Source organism: Seriola lalandi, unplaced genomic scaffold (genome assembly GCF_002814215.2).
Source record: "Seriola lalandi dorsalis isolate HSWRI2012SDOR001 ecotype SW California unplaced genomic scaffold, Sedor1 jcf7180002054850, whole genome shotgun sequence".
Classification (NCBI taxonomy): Eukaryota; Metazoa; Chordata; class Actinopteri; order Carangiformes; family Carangidae; genus Seriola; species Seriola lalandi.
This window is the reverse complement of record NW_019525403.1, coordinates 519112-540810: the sequence shown is the minus strand read 5'-3', so window position 1 is coordinate 540810 and position 21699 is coordinate 519112. Positions and strand designations below refer to the sequence as shown.

Genomic DNA, 21699 nt, shown 5'->3' with positions numbered 1-21699 from the left:
CTTTGTCAGTGTTTATACTGTTAGCTTTAAGTTCAGAAACAGAAACTACTTACATGTTTTAGCTAATAAGACAACACTGACTCATATTTTCGTCACATAACTTAAAGACAGGAGAAGAAAGAAAGCATTTAAGTACATGAGACTAACGCCAAGGCATGATAGGGTGTAGGGGGTCAACAACAAGGACAGAACACGCACTTAAAAGGGCAGAATATTGATTATAATTGGGCTAAAGTGCTATATAAATTGAGCAATCACTAATGTTACAAAGTGTATGTGGTTCCTTGAGTGTAGCAGCCGGGTCACAGCCTGAGAAACACCGCTGCCGCTAGTATTACGTAACTTAGTTAGGAAACGGTGCATTTTCCTCCGAGCCTGAGTGTGTGACAGGCAGTGTATGGATTCTAACATACAGTATTTATTGCCTCTCTTGTTTTATGATATGCAAATGATCTCTCACCTAGACATCATCCTGTTAAAGACACACTAAATATGTGATTTTGCAGTATAATGTGTGAGTATACTGATTTTGCTGAGTGTACATATGTATATGTGTGTGTGTGTGTGTGTGTGTGTGTGTGTGTGTGTGTGTGTGTGTGTGTGTGTGTGCGCGCGCGCGCAGCATGCCCTCTCTGGATGCTGACTGTGGATGTACACATGTGCTGAGTCTGTGTGAGAGTTTGCATGTTGTCGTCACAGTTAACTGCAGTCCCTCTGCTTTCCAAGGCTGGTTTTGAGTTTCATCTGTGCAGGAGTCAAGGTCAGCTGGACACTGAGTTCAAAGAGCTGATGATGCTCTTCATGAGGAGGGGAGTGACCTGTTTGAAAATTAAGCTTTCAATGTGGAGCTGACTTGATATGTATAACCACATTTTACATTATGACTGAAGATGGTTTCACTTGGGAGTGTTGTAAAGCTTTGCCTTTGTCCTGGTGCCTGGTAAACAAACTTTGTGATGCTTGCCAGTTCTTTTATGGTTTGAGATTTGAATTTTGACTGTAAGACTGACTGTAAGACTGTAAGAAAATGATAGCAAAGTTAAATCAAGGTAATTTATGATATAAACAGTTCATCTAGCAGGTAACATAGTAGACAATAATTCAGAATGTGATAGCATAATCCTTACATATTGTTATTTGGCATTCTTGAAAAAAAAAAAAGAGGTCATTGACCATTTTTTGATTCATTTAGCAGATATACACATCAAGATTATGTCCCTGAGTGAAATAGAAAAAACTCATCTCTATAGCAGTATGATATTAGCATTTAAATTATTTTAAAAAGTGATAAGGATATAGGTAGTTCTGGGTAAACCTCAGTACTTTTATGGTAAATGCGTTCATAGTGCCACATATCAAACTGTCACATACCGAAAGCTTGAATGTCTTGTCAAATTTGCAGTTTTTGTAATTATCTGATCAGGAAATATGAAAAAACTTTATTTTGAAAAAGCTCAAAAAGTTATTCTCCTGCACCTTTGCTTTGCACCATCCAAAGCCACTTTCTCCCATTCTGGTTTTTACTTGCTGTACTCATGGAAAACGTCACTATTTCCATTTCCTCCTGCACTTCCAGATAAATCACTGCTTGTCACTCTCTGTCTCCTCAGCCCAAACATCAGTCTGTCCTTGGCTCAGAGCTGTAAGTTTAAATACTGACACAGGATGATTTTAGCAGCCATGTTTTCAGCAGGGAAAAACAGACTGGATGTGGGAACTGGCACTTTGAGAGATGAGGGGAATGTTCAACAGGCTTTTCTACTCTGACAATATTATCATGGCATCAGGATGTTCTTGTTGTCATATAGTGTGAACGGGTTTGAATCTGGTTGGTGATTTTTCCATATAGTTACTACTATCTTTGGAATCTGTAATTAGACTGTTAAGATACTTTTTAGGGCTGCAGCAATTCATTATTGCTCAGACATTTAATTGGTGTGTATAGTATATTAGAAAATAGAGAAAAATGCCGACGTGATTTCTCACAGCCCAAGGAAACATATTCAGATCGCTTGCTTTTTCCAACTAACAGTCTAAAAGCCAAATATATTCAGTTTACTAACATTTGTTACAGAGGAAAGCAGCAAATATTCACATTTGAGAAGCTGGAACCAGAGAATATTTGGCTTTTTTACTTGGAAAACGACTGAAATAACTAATTGGTTAGTAAAACGGTTGCTGGTGAATTTTCAGGTTGTTGTCTAATTGATTAATTAGCTAATCTATTAATCTCTAGTGACTTTTGTCGTTGTTCGTGTTGATCAACATATTTCAGATGAGAGGTGAATCGTATTCAGTTGCAGAAACTAACACTGTCGTAGCTGTATTGATGGACTGTGATTTGACTTGAAATCACAGAGTTAGTGTATTCCTCTGTATCCTGAGTGTGTGTGTGTGTGTGTGTGTGTGTGTGTGTGTGTGTGTGTGTGTGATGACTCATCAAACTCTCCCAAACTCTCCCACTCAGCTCCAGAGGGTCGAGCCGAAGCCTGTTGATTCATCCTCATCTGTGTCTTCCTCTGCTTCATCCTTCCTCCTTGTACACAGTGAGCACGCGTGTGACGTTAGCGACAGATGTTAGCCACTTGCTGCGTCTTATTGCCTGTCTGTTTTAGATGGACGGAGGAGGAGAAGCATAAAGATTGCATAATGTGGAGGATAGACATTCAGTGGGTCGTTAATGAGCTGTATCATCCTCTTCACCAAAATGGATCGCTCCATAACCCATCAGTCTCTTTGGGTTATTTTTAACACAAAACTGTTAACACAATAGTTACGCAATAAGGAGAACAGATAGTCCCAAAACTACACATATAAAATCAAGTGAAACAATACAATTTAAACAAAAGGAGGGCTGCGGCTAGTAATTATGTAGTATTGTGTCAGAAATATTGAAGAATGCCCATCACAAATTCCCTATGATAACTTCGTCAGATGAGTCAAGAACCAAAAGATGTTCGCTCTACTATTATTGATAGAGTAAGAAAAATATATGTTTAAGAAGCAGAAACTGGTGATTTTTTGACAGTTTTTATTAAGAAATGACGATAAATGATTAAAAGTTGTTGGAAATTACAAAGAACAGAGAATTGAGACAAAAAATAAACTGAAACATAACATAATATAAGTATGCTTCACAACTTAATGCTTAATTATTAACCTTTCCAAGTATCTGTTATGTTGATGTATCTTTAGCGATTTATACTGTAAGCCCATATGTTAACACACACACTCAAAGGGATGGTGTGTGTGTGTGTTTTTGATGCCTTTTCATGCACAACTCCATTTTCAGCTGAGGTGCACTAACAGCACACAGACACTGGTCTGCTGATGCTGTGCGCTCATGCAACTGTCCATTTAATTATTGATGAGCACAGGGGAAAACGGAGAAGCATCAAAAAGAAGAGTGGAACCTGTGTGTGTGTGTTTGTGTGTGTGTGTGTGTGCGTGTGCGTGCACGTGCATGCGTGCTGCCAAAGATGGGACCACCACATGGAGCATGGCAAAAAACGTGATTTGTGTCCCTATGGTTTCTGTGTACAAGTCAGCTCCACACTGCAAAAAATGTCTGATACATCAAAAATTTCCATCCTGCAAAAAATGATGTTGCTTTAATGCAGTTTTAAAGCTGATATCTACAAAGTCTTTCTGGTTTCTACAGAGCCATGCATACATATGTAAAACACAAAAATCACACAAATATTTAATATTTAAAAATAGTTTTAGAGAGGTGTTGATTGAACCTGAGGCTTCAGTTTGTGGTGCTGTACAAGTGTATTGTGTTTTACTGACAGGTGTTTCTTTTATTTTGTCCACCCCATGAGGACAGGCTGCAGAAACATCACTTCTTCCACTAGGAATCGATGCATCCATTGCTGCAGGCCAGGCAGGGAAAGAGTTAATTGCCTGGATTGTTTTGGAAGCAGCAAGCTGTCGGAGAGGGAGAGGGAGAGAGAGAGAGAGAGAGAGAGTAAAGGGTGAGGAAGAGGAGAGGGCGAGGGCTGGCTGCAGTCTCTTTGCCTCGTGACGGCGTCTGCAGCGTGAGTTTGTTTACATCCATCGGCAGCAGACAGAGCGGAGCAGACGTCCTCGGGTATGTGTGTAAACTCAGGCTGCCATCATCATCACCCTGAAACACACACAATCGGACTGTGATGCTGCTTTTATGTTGTGACTGTGACATCAGATCTATGTTTGGGCAATAGGGAGAAAATGCACCATCATGCTGTATGCTAATCAGTTATCTTTGAACCTGTCCTGGTATTACTTGTTGGACTTCTGAAGCAAAACGATGCTGCACTGAGACATCAAAGATACAGTATGCGGACTTGTCCCATGGTTTACAGCGGGTTACAGTATCAATGCAGTGTAGAGGCAGGTGAATGACTTCTAAGGTGACTTTCACTTTTGAGTGATGTTGAATTAAAGTGCTGTCATTCTGCAGACAGGCAGTTCGAGACGGAGAATTTATAAGACAGGAGACTGTGGGATGAATAAAGATAAATGGTATAGCTCGAGCTGTTGTACTGACAGAGTGGCTCAAAATAGGGCTGCAGTTAACAATTTTCTCAGTTAATCAATTTATTGTTTGGTTTTAAATGACAGAAATAGTGAAACATGCCTGTCTTCAAATTGCTTTTTTGTTGGAACAAAACCCAAATAAACTCAATTTATACATTTGTAATGACATAAAACAGATGTGAATTTTGGCTGAAAACAATGACTTAAACAACTAATCAATTTTGGAAATGGTTTCATGATTAAGTTAATCATGTGTTAATAAACAGTATATTATTACAGCTTTCACTTCTGTTGATGTGCTGAGCGGCCATCTTGGATTTTTAGGTTGGGGTTGGTTAGGTTCTTCCGACTTTTCCAGCCCGAAATCCGACTTAGACGACGCGTTCCAGTTGAAATTTCTTAGTGGGAACATGGAAATTCGAACTTGAGTAACAGCGTTACCAAGGATGGAGTGCTCGCAGACTTTGCCTCGTCAACCTCGGGCTGAGGGGTCGACCGAGCCGCCTCAAAATCCCTGATGCTTTGGCTGAGTGGGTGGTCAACTTAGGCCTGGGCTTGGTGGAAACCCTGTGATAGGAATACAAGTTTATTTGTTGCATCTATGATCACAGCACAATCACCTCTAAACCCCTTACCTCATCAGTATTTACTGCTGTTTATATGAGAGGTATATCATATTTTGGAGCTGCCCTTTGGTCAGAGACATGTTTACAGTGTGAAATGAAAATATAAACCATTGACTCTGAAATTCAGCCAGACTGAAAAAAGGCTGTGTCACACCAACTGGTCAGCTTGCCAAGGCAGATACGGGTGTACAGGCCTCATCCAGACAACATTACTGTCACAGTATGTCTCTTTTTAGTGAGAGCGCCCTGCAGCCTTGTGATGTTAAACACGATGCCTCATACAAATGAGGCAGACAAATGTCCATCCTGGCAAACAGCATCACTGTGACACGGATGGCTGAAACTCAATCACTGGCCTCTCATGCAAAGGTGTGAAACAGACCTGTTACATTGCATGTTTCACTGCTGTCATTCTTAAAGGCTTAAGTTGCCCTTTTCTGTATTATTTGATATTTTCTCGAGAAGCACTTCAAGCATGTTGCTCTCAAATGTTGTACTTTGCTCTTGTAGAGCAGAGTAGTAGAACAGATTCCTGCAGTATTAAATAACTATTTTAAGCAAATGGAGAGAAGCTAGTCCTGCGCTTACTGGCTTTTCTAATGTGAACTATGTGACTTCATTAATGTGACTCACTGGTTTAGAGTTTTTGTCTCCTGACTCTAATGATTCAGACCAGATGAGGTCATGATGATGTGTATCTGTTTGGTGGTGTTTTCTCCCTGAACCTGATCAAACAAAAGTCACTTTAAAAATTGACTTGAATCTAGCGAGTGTTTCCTTTCAAAGAAAAGACAAAAAGGTGAGAGCGGAGGCATCTATGACTTTATCAGAATGGATCCTTGAAGATATTTTGTTTCCATACATCCCAAAGGAAACAAGAGAGAGCACAGCACTTGTTATTCTTAATCAATCTTGTGGAACCAGCATCTTAAACCTTTTGTTCTTCATCAGCAAGTCTTCATTGATTACTTCCTTCATATTGTGGGAACTGAGGCTTGCTGTTTTTCCTCAGAGGCAGTCAAAAAGAGACCCGCAACTCGACCCTGCCAGCTCACTTCTGTTTTCAGCATGTCTCTGCAGACTGGTGTTTTTTTTCTTTTTGTCTCCTGCGTCACGTTTGACCGCAGCACAGGCCCGTCTTTTGTTAAACCCACGCCGACTCTTACAGCTGCACCAGAAATGAGTTTGAGCGTGTGAAAATTCACTCGTCTTCACTGGCATCCTTCACATTTGCTTTTGATATACTTGCAATGTTAATCTTAATTTTTGGTTCCAGGTATGGTGCATGGCAGGAAATCCGTCAATGTTAGATCTTTAGATCAAGTCGTTATCCATGCATTAGCTATCTAGTCTAATGTCTCATTATATTAGATGATTTTTACTGGAACCAATAAAATGATCTGTTGAATTATTAAGTTCAGTGAAGAGTGAAAGTGATTTTGACTTTTGTAGCTGCAGAGTTTCTCTTCATTGGTGAACTGTGTGTGTGTGTGTGTGTGTGTGTGTGTGTGTGTGTGTGTGTGTGTGTGTGTGTGTGTGTGTGCATGCTTGTACCTCTATCTTTGTGAACCAACCTCAGTTTCGTTGAGTGGCTTTTTAAGGCTTAAGACCTGTTTTAGTTTTTGTTCATGCTAATGCTGTAGAGAGAGACATGAGATATCTGCAGCTCAAAGCAGACGGAGGTTATTTTAATTTAAAAGTGTTCTTTCCCATGAACACATAGTTACCACTGTCAGCCAAAGCAACTCTTTAAAGACACTTCCTGAAACAACAGAAGGAAGTGATGCCAACTTGAGCAAGAAGCAGTGTCACACACACACACACTGAGTGAGGTTTGTACTCTCCTTTTGTACCATTTATATTTTGCAGTTCGCAGATGATTACGCATTAGTGTCTCACTTTGTCTTGCTTTTGCTGGAACATTACACTTGACACTTCCTGGTTGATTTGGTGACATCTGTGGCTACCTTGGTAACAGCAAGTAAAGTTTAATACTACAGGAGCTGGTAACAGCAGCTGTACATAAGTTCAGTTTGGACTATGAAATATGAGAAAATGGTGAAAAGGGAGTTGTATAATTAAATATATCTTCTATCTAATCTAAAATTTAAAACACTTTGATTCCTTCAAAGTATGCTGCAGCTCAACTGGTTGGTGGAGTCACACAACTGCAAAGTGGTAATTCTAGTCTGTTTTTGTAGAATCATTTTTGATGAGCGACGTGGTTAGCGCTAACCGTAATGACAAATGCTTTTCCTGTGGTTTCTTCACAACAAAAGCCGCCCCGAGTTTCGTCAGCCAAATTCTTTTACTGGGGGAAGCAGCAGCAAAAGTTGGGTTTGCATTTTGTAAAGACATGCTGCATTGTTTCCTGGGAATCACTCGTGAATGTGAAGTCAATTTTAATCCAGCCTTGAGAGGTAGATAGAGAGATATATATAGAATGTAAATACAGCCATTGAAGAAAAAATGCAGACAACAAATATGATATATATGATAAGCAATAACTTAAATGTCTTAATATGTCCAGGATCCTCTTGGAAACTTTGCCAATTTTTTGTGAGATGTGATACTCTGTGAATTTTTTTTCCTGGAATAGGTGGTGGTGTGTCAAGACTGAGTGAGGGGGAGAAACTCAATATAGCTGTGTGTGTGTGTGTGTGTGTGTGTGTGTGTGTGTGTGTGTGTGTGTGTGTGTGTGTGTGTTTTAGGGTGTGGGCAATGCTCATTTTCATGTGAAAGGGCTACAGCTGCTCTGTTCCTCTAAAGAAATTATTCATGCTTTATTCTAATGCTGATCCTAGAGGGTCCACATGCACGCACGCACATGCACGCACACACGCACCCCACACGCACGCACACACACACAAACACGGTTGAGCAACACTGGGGTAAATTTGAACTGTTCTGTGTTGTCTTTTTTTTCATTTTGATGCCATAATAGAAAGTGAGCAATAAGCTATAATATATTTAAATACTGACTGGACCCACGATGTTCATAATTGACAAAACAGTGTCCAGGATGCGAAAAGACGCATCTTATGTCCCATTTTAGTCCTGCAAAGATCTGGACGGTCAAAAATAAAGTTTGTAATGAGCCAGTCAAAGACTTTTTCTACTAGAGTTGTAATTTCAAATGTCAAATCTGCTGTTTCCTGTGTTTTCAGGTTGTGAACTTCTGCTACTCTGTTTGGAAGATCATCAGGACTGAACCTGGATCAGCTTACTTCCTCCTTTCCTTCATCCCATCCATAAACTGTGAGTAGACATAACCCAGAAGCCTACACCCTTAACACCCTCAAAATATCATATTAATAGGGCTCCAGCTAATTATTATTTTCATTATGGGCTAATCTGCTGATTAATTGTGATCCAAAAAATGATCAGTAGATTTATCAGTAATGGAAATAAGCTTTAGTTGCAAACTTAGTCAAAATACAATGATTAAAGAATCAAGAAATACACTTATCAAATTTGTTTTGATCATTAAAATGCTCTAGTTTACGAGAAAATAGTAAAAATGTTGATAAATTGTCGAGTCTCAGAGCCCAACAAAAACAAATCAGTTCTTTATTTCCACCAGATTTTCTTGAAATCTTTCAACAAGTTTTAGAAATATCCTGCAAACTGACAAACAGACGGCCCTCTTGACGCATATGAGGATGAAGTGTGTTTCCCTGAAATAAGGACATTTTAATACTGTGACTGTTTTCTTGATGAACAGTGATGTTGCCTATTCACTTGCACTGGTATAACTGGAGACATGAGAGAGAGATTTGATAACTTATCATATCTGTAATCAAATACTGGTTGATTTGATCACTTCTCCGCATCATAACACAATTCTCTGTAAACCAGTTAGGCTGGTAATATTTTGACAGACGTGTTATTGAGGGTTTCTCTAAACTGCCAGTGAAACCCAAGATAACAGACAGAAGTCAAACAGCTGCTGCATAGTCTCATCACGTTTTGCTTGTCAGTCTGAGCACAGTGGGTGCAGTGATTTGTTGCTATGAACACACAAGGTCTTTGTATCTAAACTGATCTCTGTGCAGAACTTGAAGCTTGTAGAGAGGATGAGGCTGAATAACTTGATGAATAGATTCTTAGTCTGAAGACCATCACCCTGAGGATCAGGGATGCAATGTTACCTCCTTGTGTACTGTATCTGGACTTTTACAACCGGGTGTTCTTTTCAAAACTGATCAGAGATTGATATTTATGTAAGTCTTCATGGTCCCAGCGGTGCTTGAAAGTTGTACATAGTGATAGCGTCCTGCAGGCCGAACAGTGGGTGCCAAAAGGTTGGGAAAAAAGGGCAGATGTCATGGTTTGCTTTGTGTTGTGTTCCAAGATTGGGTCTATGGAAACTCACTGGAGGCCACCAGTTCTCTCTGCTATGGTCCCATTTAGCAAAGCATTGCAATTCATTTGTAAATATATAATATTTAATATCATCAAAGTGAGGTGTGATTTCACATTAAGTAATTCATTATGGAAAACACTCTACTCATTACACTCTGTGTACTATAGGCTGTGAGCTGTAGTAAAATATTTTTGAGCTGTACAAAGGCATTAAGATTACCGAATTTCAGCCATAATCCCTTTTAAGCTCTACTTAAATTCCAAGCTAACCTTGTAGTACTGATGGATCTCAGTCGCAGTGATGCAGTGCAGATTTATCACGACTGGGCTGTGTAATGGAAACTTGCTTCTTCGCAGACCCGAGGTTTGGTTTAACTCTTATCCAACCTGCCAAGTCGAACACTAACATACCGACTGCTCATAGCCAATGAAAGCTTCATATTTTAGAACAGAATAGAAACAAGTTGGTTTTGAAATCCGAACACGGCTTTGAACTAGTTTGCCGGACCCTGGAGTTACACAACTTTATATAGCTTTAAAGGAACATGAAAAGTCCTCACTGAAGTTGAAAAAGATGAAAGCCCTGCACATCGACCGCAAATCCAGCTCTCAACATCCAAACAGATTTTTATATCAACTCCTGAAAAGAAAAGCTGCTAGCCCCCTATTGATGTTGAGTCAGGATCAAATATTACACCAATACTGAATATACTGCAAGACCAAACATAGTAGGGAGCCACTTGAAATGTTATTGAGTAAACTGATAGTGGGGTTGACAAACAAGTTTAGTCTGTGCTCTTTATAACATACCTTAAAATAAATGTCACGAATCAAATCTCAAATTATTTAACAAATCAATGTCATGAAAAATATGCAGCTTGGATTTTGTAGTATTTTTAATACCCTGAGTCTTGCCTGCAGGTCTTCCTCTAAGGCTGCAGCTACAACCTGTTCCAACTGACAGAATTATTTATTATTATTTATTATTAAATAATTATTTCAGTCAGTTTCAAACCAAAATATCAAACGTTCACTGATAATGGCTGCTCCAGTTTGTGAATTTGCTGCTTTCTTCTTCTGATCGTAAACTGGGCTTTTGAGCTGTTGGTCTTACAAAATATGACATCTGAAGACGTCACCTTGGGCTCTGGGTAACTAGAGTTTTTACTGTTTTATGATGTTTAATAGACCAAACAGTTAATCGATTGATCATGACAAAAAGTTAGTTAGTTACGGCCCGAAACCAAACCCTATAAAAGTTCAGTTAGTGATGAGTTTCCTTTTTGTTGCAGAAACAGTGAGAGCCCATGTAGTAATTCTGACATTTGATATAATATTATAAGCAACTGTGCTTTACTAGCAGTCAGTCATGATCCGGTATCATCCTCAGTGGATAAATACATTTCTGTCATGTCGTGTTTATTTTATTTTTCCTCTGCTGTTGGATATTTTGTGTCAATGAACAACCAAATTTAGAAGAAGGTGTCGTCCGTCTGAGAACAGATGTGACCCGACACACTCACACACTTAAGCGCAGAAAAATAAGTGTGGTGTGATGCCTTCACTTCAGTGTGTGAAAGGCCCCCTTGGCAAAGATGAAGCTTGAAAATGGGGTTTCACCATGTATGGTCAGCTGGACTCTCACTCTCTTCCACTCCGTCTCTCTTTCTCCCAGTCTGTCTTTTCCTGCCTGAGGATGAAACTTAGACAGAAGCTTCAAACACACATTCAGTCTCTTCTGTCAGCAGCTCTGAGGCAAACAAAAACAGGTTTAGGAACTGTAACCATTTTTGTAACTGCTTCCTGTGTCCTTCACTAATCACAGACAGTTGCGGCGACAGGTTGGCACAAAACACTTAGTTGCATAATGCATCAGAAAACACTCTCAACATTTCTAACTTTAATTTTCATGCTGCTGTATTCACCACTGCCACTTCCTCTGTTGGCATTTTCACAAGTTTGAAATAGGTTGGTGGTCCCTCCCCCGCTGCTACATAGCCAAGACAGCAAGTATTGAGGTATTGAGGGTGAGTTTCTCTCACTAAACTGTTTGACCGCTATGAGTGCACCGTCCGGCTAATCATAGTGCACTGCATGTTGCCAAAATGGTCAATGTGAACGTACTAATGCACTCAAAATAGCAAAGAAGAACATAAAATGAGACGCTGACAGATTCAGGTAAAATGAAAAGTGAAATTTTTTAGTTTTTCAAATCAAACCGTACTTTAAAGCTCCTCATAACTGCTGTCGTTACTGATCTAAGATCTGTTTAAACTGCTAATGAACCTAAATCCACTTTGCCAATCCTGGATTTGGGTTTTTATGTGTCAGGAGCTGTGGCTTGGATTTACCATGACCTATACAGTGTTTGTGTGTGCGTGACAGAGTGTGTGTGTGTGTGTGTGTGTGTGTGTGTCTGTGTGTGTGTGTGGCCCAGTTCATGTGACTCACAAACCAACACTTACACATACACTAACACGCAATGCTCCCTTATATGGCAGCTTGTCACGCTCAGTGAAGTTCCTGTTTAGCCATGGATTTGGAGAGCAGTTTGATTTCCTCATTTTGCGGTTCACGATATATATTCCTTTTGCATCCTTGTACTGTTTTGGCAAGATAGTGAGTTCCTAGATCTGCCAAATTACTTCATTCATTTGAGGTGTTAAATCTGTCGTCTGTTGCAGGTCATACACAAAGGGATTTACAATGAATGTGAGGTGGAGTTGTCCTTTTCAGGATGCATGGGGAATTGAAACTGGAGAAGAAAAGTAAAGGCTTTAGTGTGATTTCTGAAGGTTAGCAGGAAAATGTATTTATAGATATCAGCTCTTTAGAATGTAGCACATAATCCACAGTTCCTTATTCGATGTATCCAAAGAAAAGTGCTGAAAATATGTTTCTGGACGCTGAAAAGTTTGACAAACAAAACATATAACAGTAACTTAAGATAAAACAAAGAAGATAGTATCCATAAAAAGCAATGGGCTTTGAAATTGATGATGTGTAGGAACCCATTTTTGATAAGGAGAGTGGGAAGCGAGGACGAGTCTTAAGCCCTCTCAAAACCATGGTGTTTTTTGGCTTTGGGAGTGGAAAATGTGACTCCAGCTGGCTGAGAGACTGGAAATTTCATTCTAGGTTTGGGAACAAAGACCAGAGATGCATTGAGTCTGGTCATTTTTCCTTTGTGAGCATTACTTTTGCTTCGGTGTGATTTGAAAGCCAGCGATGGCAGTGCATTTCCTTTTTTTTTTCATTGTTAGCTTCGTTACCCCCAGGAGCTAATGCTAATGCAGGGGCACTCAACAAGAAGGCCTGATGTGGGTTGGACCTGTGATAATTATTTACAGGGAAGTGTAAGCACCTGTTTCCTCTGTTTCCTCATGTTTTGGAATAAGAATTGTATTTTAGCAAGAACCTGCCACTTTTTTGCAAACACTATTTCAATACAGAGGAAACAGAAACACAATGAGTTGAAGTTTTTGATCTGTTTGAGTTTCCTTGTCTCACTTGATGTTTGTCACTGCGAATGCAACATTTTTGAGCTTGTGAGCTAGACAAAGACACAAGGCAGGTTCAAGGAAAGGTTAAACACACAAACACATGCACACACACACATCTATGACTTTTCATACACAACTCTTTTCTGTTTACTTGCTTGTGTCTCTGCTCATCAGCACAACACTCATGCAGCTCAGCTAAAAGCCCCCACAGGCTGATGACTGTGTGTGTGTGTGTGTGTGTGTGTGTGTGTGCGTGTGCGTGCGTGCGTGCGTGTGTGTGGGAAAGTGTATGCCTGCTCTCTTTATGAAATAGCAGTATTCGCCCCAGCACACGTGTGCTTGTCTTCGCCTCACTCCCCGCAGCCAGACCTGATGTTTATACATTAATATTGAATAACTGCAGAGACGGCTCTATGCTCCCCCACAGACGGGGCAGGTATGTGTCCTGCTCAACCAATATTTATCTGTGTTGACCAGTCTTAACATTTTTCTCTGTTACTTATTCATCCTCCCATGATGATTCGTCCTCTACTTTTCTTTCTCCTGTACTAATTTTAGTCTTTTCTCCTGTGAAAGTTTTATATGTATAACCCCAAAAATCTGAAGTCTAAATCTTCCCTCTCTGTTTGGAGGAATGACAGGAATTAGGTGCTACAGAAAGTTGAGTGTTTGCAGAAGTTTGAGTCTCTCTAAGTTCCCCTGAGTTCAAGTGGTGAGTCAGAACAAGCCTGGGTTGAAACAGCTTCATTGTAACACTCGCAGACAGGATTTATTACTACGACAGCAGTTATTTTATCTGTCATCATGGCGAACTCTGGAGAGGACTCAAGTCTGTTCATGGACTCGTTCAAAAGTTTCTTGGGAAACTTCCTCCAGTTGAAACACTTAAAATGATATATTTCTTTGATATGTAGACTCTTGTTGCGATATTCTTTCTTCCATGAAAATATTTAAAAGGCTTCAACTCCAGGGCGTCCTGGTGGAAAAGGGGTTTAAGACGTAGACCGTGTATTAATAAAGATCCCACTTCAAGTCTAGATATGAACATGTCCCCCTCTCTCTGTCCACTTGTTTCATGTCACGTCCCTGCGCAATATCCAAGAAAAGCCCCGAAAATACTTGAAACTTAGGGAGAGATTTTACCACTTAAAATTTTATGTCACAGGTTGGACATGAAGGCAAAAGACAAATGCGGACCTGCAGAAACACCAGCACCATGAAGATGTACAGTAAAGGCCAAATTCAAATGCACATAGATTCTCCTCCTTCCAGAAAGGATTCCAGGTAGTGCTCCAGATGTTTGCTGTGACAGATGTAGGGCACATGTTTCTGAGTTGACCAAAGTGGGGCATATCCAGCACTGCCAGGAGATCAGTGCTGGACCAGATATGAGGAAGTAGGCCGCCAACTATTAACCCAGAACCACAGTTAAAATGAGATCACTCCGTGGGCCCATTTGTAAAAGATCATTTTTACACTGAGCTTAGAGTTAGCATTTCTTAGATGAATAGTATAATATTCCATAAATTACATATACTAGAAGAAATGTGTGGCTTTATCATCTCTGTTTGTCTGTTAGTGAGAATTAAATGTGACATGTGTTTACTCTAACTTTGACCTAAACCTGAATCTGTGAAACACATTTTTCTGCAGTAAATAGAGCACAATTCTACCAAAATAGACCGTAGAGATCTCCATCTGTGTATTGTCTAACTAGACCACGGTGCTTCTCCATTTCAGCCTGCCGCTGTCCCTTGTGCTTGCTGCTTTGCTGCAAATAGGCTAATTGCTCTTTAACAAAATGGGACAGAGGCAACGAAAGCAGGAGAGACTGAAAGAGTGGGACAGGCCGAAACCTCCAGGGAAACGAATCCCAAACGATCTGGAGGGGCGGAGGAAATAGAGCAAAAAAAGACTAGTAGATTTGGGGAGCACAACAGTAGACGAGCCAGATTATAAACCTTAGGTGAAAGGATGGAGGAGAGACACTGAAGGAGAGAGGGATGGATGTTAAGAAAATAACAAAGGAAAAGAAATACACAAACTGCAGCGGACCTCATGAGAAAACCTACAGTCTCTTAGCAACATCAACATATGGTGAGAGTTGCTCTTCTAGCGAGCATGAGAAGGCACATTAAATGCAAATGTGGATTGAAACACACACACACACATATGCAAATAAACAACTTCCTGAAGCAAGCAACCATACCACAGATGCACATATACAGATGTACCCATATACCCAGTTCATTAGGTCCACCACACTAAGAATAATGTTATCTAATACAACAGCCTTGCAATAGATTCTAGTGTTGATTCAAGCGTATGATAAATTTAGAGGCTGCAGTTTGCGGTGCTGTTGAACTATATTGGTGTGAATGGGGAGGACAAAATAATGTATACACCTGTTACTTTAACACAATACACAACCTGCTCCCTCCACAACGACCACATAGGTGAATCAACACTTCTCTAGAACAGTGTCAACTAAAACCCTGTCATCATTGAACTACCTTATAAAATGAGTGTATACCTACAAATAGATGAACACACTTACATGCGCTCCCACCAAAACACAGGAGCTGATGCTGAAAGCAGTCAGAGACTCAGGAGACTGACTGATGATGCTCAGTCGCATGCTAAGACACTTGCCTCTCCATTTCTCTCTCTCTCTTCCCATCTATAAATATGCAGTATATAGAGATATTAATATAAGTCATAAATGTAACTCTATCTACCCATCTTGCTGTCTTTAAGTCACTTTCCTCATCTTTTTTTCCATCTCCTTTGAGAGAGGTCAGCAGGGAGTCATAAATGTTATGATAGAAAAGGCAGAAGAGTGTGTTTCTGCTCTCTCACCTGCTAATGGAGTGATTGAAGCCTTAATTCATGACTGTTGTGAGCACGAGGAACGCTCACCCACTCCTCTCTGCATCCTCCAATAGATTTTCCTTAATGTAATGTCATTAGAGAATGAACTCTGAAGTGCACAAACACTGAATCACTCTCATTTCATTCATATTTCCTCACAATAAAGTGTTTAGCTGGATATTCCTTTGTTTGTCCACAGAGTTTCCTCATCAGTGAAATTAGATCAGATTTAAGTGGGTAATGTGAGCTCAGGAATAAGATGTAAAATAAGTTATAAACTGTGGAAAAAGTAGGAGCAGTGAGGAGGAGTTATATGAACATATGCTGTTGAATGTGTAGGTGGAAAACTGGTTAAAAGGCTGCATCACTAGACCTTGAAATTTTCTTTTGGTACTTAACAGTTTGATCTTAAGAGATGTTACAAGCTGTGCTCACTGACTCTCTGTCTTCTCTCTCTCGCTCTCTCTCTCTCTCTCTCTCTCTCTCTCTCTCTCTCTGCCTTGTGTTTGTTTTTTACTTTCTACATGTTGTTCCTGATTTCTGTTCTCTTCTCCCCTCCTCTCTGCTCTTGGAGGTGTGCACATGGCACATTGGCACCACGAACTGAAAGTCATGCATGTGGTTAAAACCACAAGTTTTCTTTTCTTTATCTAGTTTCCATTTGAGCTGGGAGATTTCCTCTTTCTTCAACAACAACAGCGTGATAATGTACCATATGTTGATTCATGGCAGAACTGTATGATGGGTAATACTTTAATGCCACTAAAGTAATAGATATAAACCCAAAAACCCACATCTTTGTCGGCTGTAACTTGTGAATACCTAATTATAAAACTGAAATCTCTTTTTCTTCTCTGTCCTCCCGTCTCCTTCCATTCAGAGAGGTGAACTGCTTTCTGGAGCAGCTGTGGATCGGCGCAGAAAGAGGGGCACATCACATGGGAGTGTGTGACTGCGTGCGTGAGGGTGTGTGTTCAGGCCTCCTGCCGTCGCCCGCTCTTCCCGGACAGGCATGGCGGGGGGCAGAGAGCGAGGCTCCCGGACACAGAGGCCGTGGTCGGTGTACCGGGCCAACACGTTCGAGCTGTCCAATGAGATGATCGGCCTGGCGCTCGCAGGTGAGGGAAGTTTTTGATGAAAAGTAAAACAGGACCTGTTGGAAATTACAGATAAACTCTTGTGCAACTTCATTATAAACAACTTAATCTAAGGCAAAAACAAGATTTCAACATCCTCATGAAACTGATAGGAAACCTAGAAGTTATAAAATATAAATTATAGAAACAGTACTTGAATATCAGGCTTAATATTTTGAAGTGATCCAAGCGGAATTTTAAGTAAAAAAATCATGATTACTAACAGCTAACAGCAATTTTCATGAGTCATTTGTCCTGTAAACATTCAGAAAACAGCGACAAATGTCCATCTCATTTTTCTAAACTCAAGCACTTTTATTTCAAAATGATATAAAACTGAAAAAAGCAGCAAATCTTCAAATTTGAGAAGATAAAACCGGAGAATTTCAGACATATTTTGCTTAAAAAATTAACCTTTTGATTGAATATCAGAGTAGACTAATTTTCTGTGATTTCTTTTTCCGTACTTGCTTGTTTGTTTTCTTCCTTCTTTCTTTCTTTGTATGTGAATATCATGTTTTGTGTCTTAATACTTAGTGGTTTGTTTATTTTATCCTCGTTTTTGATCATTTTTTGTTGTGTGTTTTTATATTTAAGAGGTGCTGTATGACCTTAACAAATCTGTTCCCTGTGTCACTGTGAGAGTATCCGCACAAAAATAAAAACATACTTTGAATTTAATTCAATAATTTGACAGATGACAGGAGCCCAGTTTAACCACAGCCTGCCAGTAATGTGGGCATCTTGCAGCACCACTAAGACTAAAATCACACACACACACACACACACACACACACACACACACACACACACACACACACACACACACACTCAGTGTGTTAAACTTGCATGCAGTTGTCCTGAAGCTGCCACAATGAGGCCTGAGGGCTCCTCTTCATCTGTCAACATGTCACACTGAGAACCAGGCGATGTTACAATTACTTGAAGCTCCATGCACTGTGTATTGAAACCTAAGGTTTAGGCTTCTTGTTGATTGTTTTTTGCAGGAAATAGTCAGGACCCAGATGAGCCTGTGCTGGAGTTCAGCGTGGGTGAGTAACAGAAGCTTTTAGCTGATGCTGAAGCTGATGATTATAAATATGTGACTATGTGATAATTATGATTATGTGAATATGTGAGAAAAGCTGCAAATCCTCACATTTTAGCAGCTAGTTTCGGATCATTTTTCTTTTTCTTTTTCATTAATTTTACTTGGAAATAACTGAAAACGATAAAATTATTTTTCTGTCAATCAACTAATGAATTAATCAACCAATCTTTCAGCTCTGGCAAGATTATGATTGTCCAGTCAGTATAACTATTAAGTCTGTCAACCTGTCTTTGTTTCAGTTTGAGCGATCAAGCAAAACAGTTTGTGAAACAAGAACCAGAATTGGTTTCAAATAACCTACTTGCATGCCTCTGGGCTCTTTTAATATTGACTGAAAAACTGTCTGTGCGTGTGTGTGTGTGTGTGTGTGTGTTTTTTCCCGTCCAGCCTGCACAGACCTGGTGACTCCTGCTTTGGATCGAAAACCCAACAGCTTTGTAGCAGTGAGTTGCACGACTCCACCACAGGCCTTCTGGACCAAACACGCCCAGACTGAAGTCATAGAGGTCAGACTCCTTCTACTCCCAGTCGATCCTCTGTCTTAATTTCACACTCAAATAGCAGCGAGTGCGTCTTTAGCTTCCATAAATGTTTCATTTTGAGAGGGATCTGATCAAAGGTAGGTGTGACTGAGCGGCCACAGAGTCTGTGGTGGACCTGCAGAGGAGTGTTGGCCTCCACCCTCACCTCCCTCACCCATATTGTTAGTTTAGAAGGTGGAGGACGAGGGAGACATGAATAAGATGAACTGTACACACACTTTTAGTTTTTGAGTTTTTGCCAATTGATGTCCAAGCACACACCTCTGACCCCTTATATATTGTACTTTACTTTTTAAATTTGATACTTGTCACAGTTCCAGAAACAGACATTAGCTACTGTAACAAAAAATTGTATAAGCTAAGCATAAACCATCTTGTGAAGTGTTTTAAATACAAAGTTATATATAAACTGGTCATGTCAGGAAGTGATAATGCTTCATTGTGTGACTGCCTCTGTCCACAGGGCACCAGTAACCCCATCTTCCTCAGCAGCATTGCCTTCTTCCAGGAGTCCAACATCAACCAGCAGACCCAGGTCAAACTGGCCGTCTATGACGTCAAGGACCGCTCGCAGGGCACGGTACGACTGACACCACAGCAGCTCATTCATATTTAATGTTTTACAGTGGAAAGGATATACAGTCTTATGTTCTTCAGGGCTTTTATTGCGCTACCAAGTATCTTTGTCCTTCTGAGCTAAGATGGAAAAGTTTGCTTTTTGGTGATTCCAGTTACTGTAACTTCAACAAAGACAGACGTTTGGCTTTTGGTCTGTTCAGTTCACGCCAGTTAAGACCAGGGGAAGAAGAAGAACACCGGTATAAACGCTTGTCTGTCTCTGTGTGTCCAGATGTACATGTTGGGCTCAGCACTTTTTCCTGTGAAGGAGTTGTTGCAGGAGAGGAGCCACAGATTACAGCTGGAACTGAGGTAACACACACACACACACACACACACACACACACACACACACACACACACACACACACACACACACACTTCTGATAATAATATAATTGTTAGTTGCGGCCCTCATACATTTATATGAAAAAATCCTGTGAAATTCATTTCAATGGACAGATCAGCAGAGAACGAGCGGGTGGGGAACGTCACCATAGCAGCGTGGCAGATGGAGGACAGGGCAGATCAGAGGATGCCGGGTGGCCGTCTGCCAGACAGCATCAATGGCCGGGTAAGAGGCTGGGAGCACATGAGAAGTTGATTAGATCTGTATATCTGCTTTTCAAACAGAAACATTTCCCTCAATATCAAGTTTGCTGCCCCAGTTAAACAACAATGGCTAAATTAAATTGGATATTTACAATAAAAGATTAGGATTCATTCATGACCACGTGTTTTTAAAGGGACGATCAGGCTGGATGATGCTTATTTCATTATTTTTTAGAAGTGAGTTAGATTTCAGTCAGCTGATGCAGATGAAATATGTGTTTCCTCTGTGTCTCCGGGGCTTCCTGTGTCTACGTATACTGCTGTATAATTTAAATCTGCTTTATGTCATAATAAACATGTCACACAGCCGTGCACATGGCAGTAAAATTGTTTATCTCAGTGGATTTTGGTCTGTGTAGGAGCTCCATCAGTGTGGTTGGAGCGTGGTGTGGGTGAGTGTGGGTTTGAGAGTGGACAGATAGATGGAGGTGGTTGTTGCCAACTAGAGTGACTCTCTGTGTAACATCACTTTATGTGTGTGTCCTGCAGACAGTGCTGCCTGTTGATGAGAGCCTCACAGAGTCGATGGGAGTCCGGATCAAGTACGCCTCGCTATGCAAAGACACCCTGCTGCGCTCAGGTACGACAACACTGAGCTTATGGTTACTTTTATTTTGTTACCTTTTGTCTGTTTTTAAAGTTCCTGAAAATGATAAGAACAGTAGATGTAAATGCAGTTTAGTGGAGGCAGTTGATTAGGTTTTGGTGAACATTTGGATACATAGCTAAGATAACGTAAATGAAGTAGATACGGACATAAATATTCATCATTTCATGGAATAACGCACACTTTCCAAGCAGTGAGGGAATAAAATGTAGTTTGGGCATAATATTGATTAATTAATTATCATTTGAAAAACTGAATTTGACCTTTTCTCTCTTTGATCCATACCCCTGTCATCGTCCTCTTTGTTTTCTCTGTCTCTCTTGCCCACATGGCTCCATGTTTACCGATACATCAGACTGTGAATCTTATTACCGAGTAGAAATATATTGATTGCCACCATGGAGTGGGAGGTATCTGTTTACCTCAGGGCTAGATTGCAGATCCAGAAATAACACATGGAACGTCAGAGAGGGGACAGTAACATTTGTATGATCAGAGAAGGCAGAAAATAAGCTCAGAACAATCTAATTTAAAACTGTGGCAGGAATGGACGACACACAGGGCACAGACATGCTCAGACAAACACTCTGATCTAATCTATAACAATCTAATCCAGGCTAATTGAATTTTCTGTGGCTTCAGTGTTTGGAGGCACGATGTCAAGGATGTACCGCTTCCCCACGACTGATGGGAACCACCTTCGGGTGCTGGAGCAGATGGCCGAGAGCGTCCTGTCGCTAAACATTCCCAGACAGTTCGTCAAACTGCTTCTGGAGGAGGACGCAGCCAGGTACAAACACAGATCTAACGTTCAGCTTCATTTAGGAAAATTAAAAACAGAGGTGCCAGAGTGTTTGCCAGTTTTAAACATAATTCAAAACTTATTAGTTCTTAAATGATTATGAGTGTCTGCTCAATATAAGGGACTAGATTCAGAAAAAGTTATTTTCAAATATGGCTGCAACTAGTTATTATTTTCATTCTTGATTAATCTGCAGATCATCAGTTTATCAGAAAATCAGTTTACTATCACTTAAGATAAATAAAACTTCGCACCCGAGAATCTGGAACAAAAAATCTGTAATTTTTGCTTGAAAATTTGATTTAAAAAAGACTAATAATTTGAAAAGCATCTGCAGACAGGTGAAGTACTTCATGTATCTCCCGCTTTTTCTTAACAACTCTTT

The 21699-nt window shown here is 40.2% G+C and overlaps 1 protein-coding gene across 7 annotated transcripts in view; it reads left to right on the top strand.

Moving 5' to 3' along the window:
* The window catches only part of LOC111670347 (inositol polyphosphate-4-phosphatase type I A-like), a 41760-nt gene that overhangs the window by 213 nt on the left and 19848 nt on the right, over positions 1-21699 (top strand). For 6 of the 7 annotated variants that reach the window (XM_087179492.1, XM_023427054.2, XM_087179494.1 and 3 more), the window contains exons 2-10: positions 8315-8405; positions 16767-17004; positions 18030-18074; positions 18521-18639; positions 19139-19255; positions 19526-19605; positions 19756-19867; positions 20395-20485; positions 21155-21302. In XM_087179492.1, coding sequence (XP_087035618.1) covers positions 16899-17004; positions 18030-18074; positions 18521-18639; positions 19139-19255; positions 19526-19605; positions 19756-19867; positions 20395-20485; positions 21155-21302 — 818 coding nt within the window. In that variant the 5' untranslated portion in view covers positions 8315-8405; positions 16767-16898. Of the gene's footprint in view, positions 1-4070; positions 4094-8314; positions 8406-16766; positions 17005-18029; positions 18075-18520; positions 18640-19138; positions 19256-19525; positions 19606-19755; positions 19868-20394; positions 20486-21154; positions 21303-21699 lie in introns of those variants that run through there. The other variant, XM_087179491.1, reaches the window with a different exon arrangement.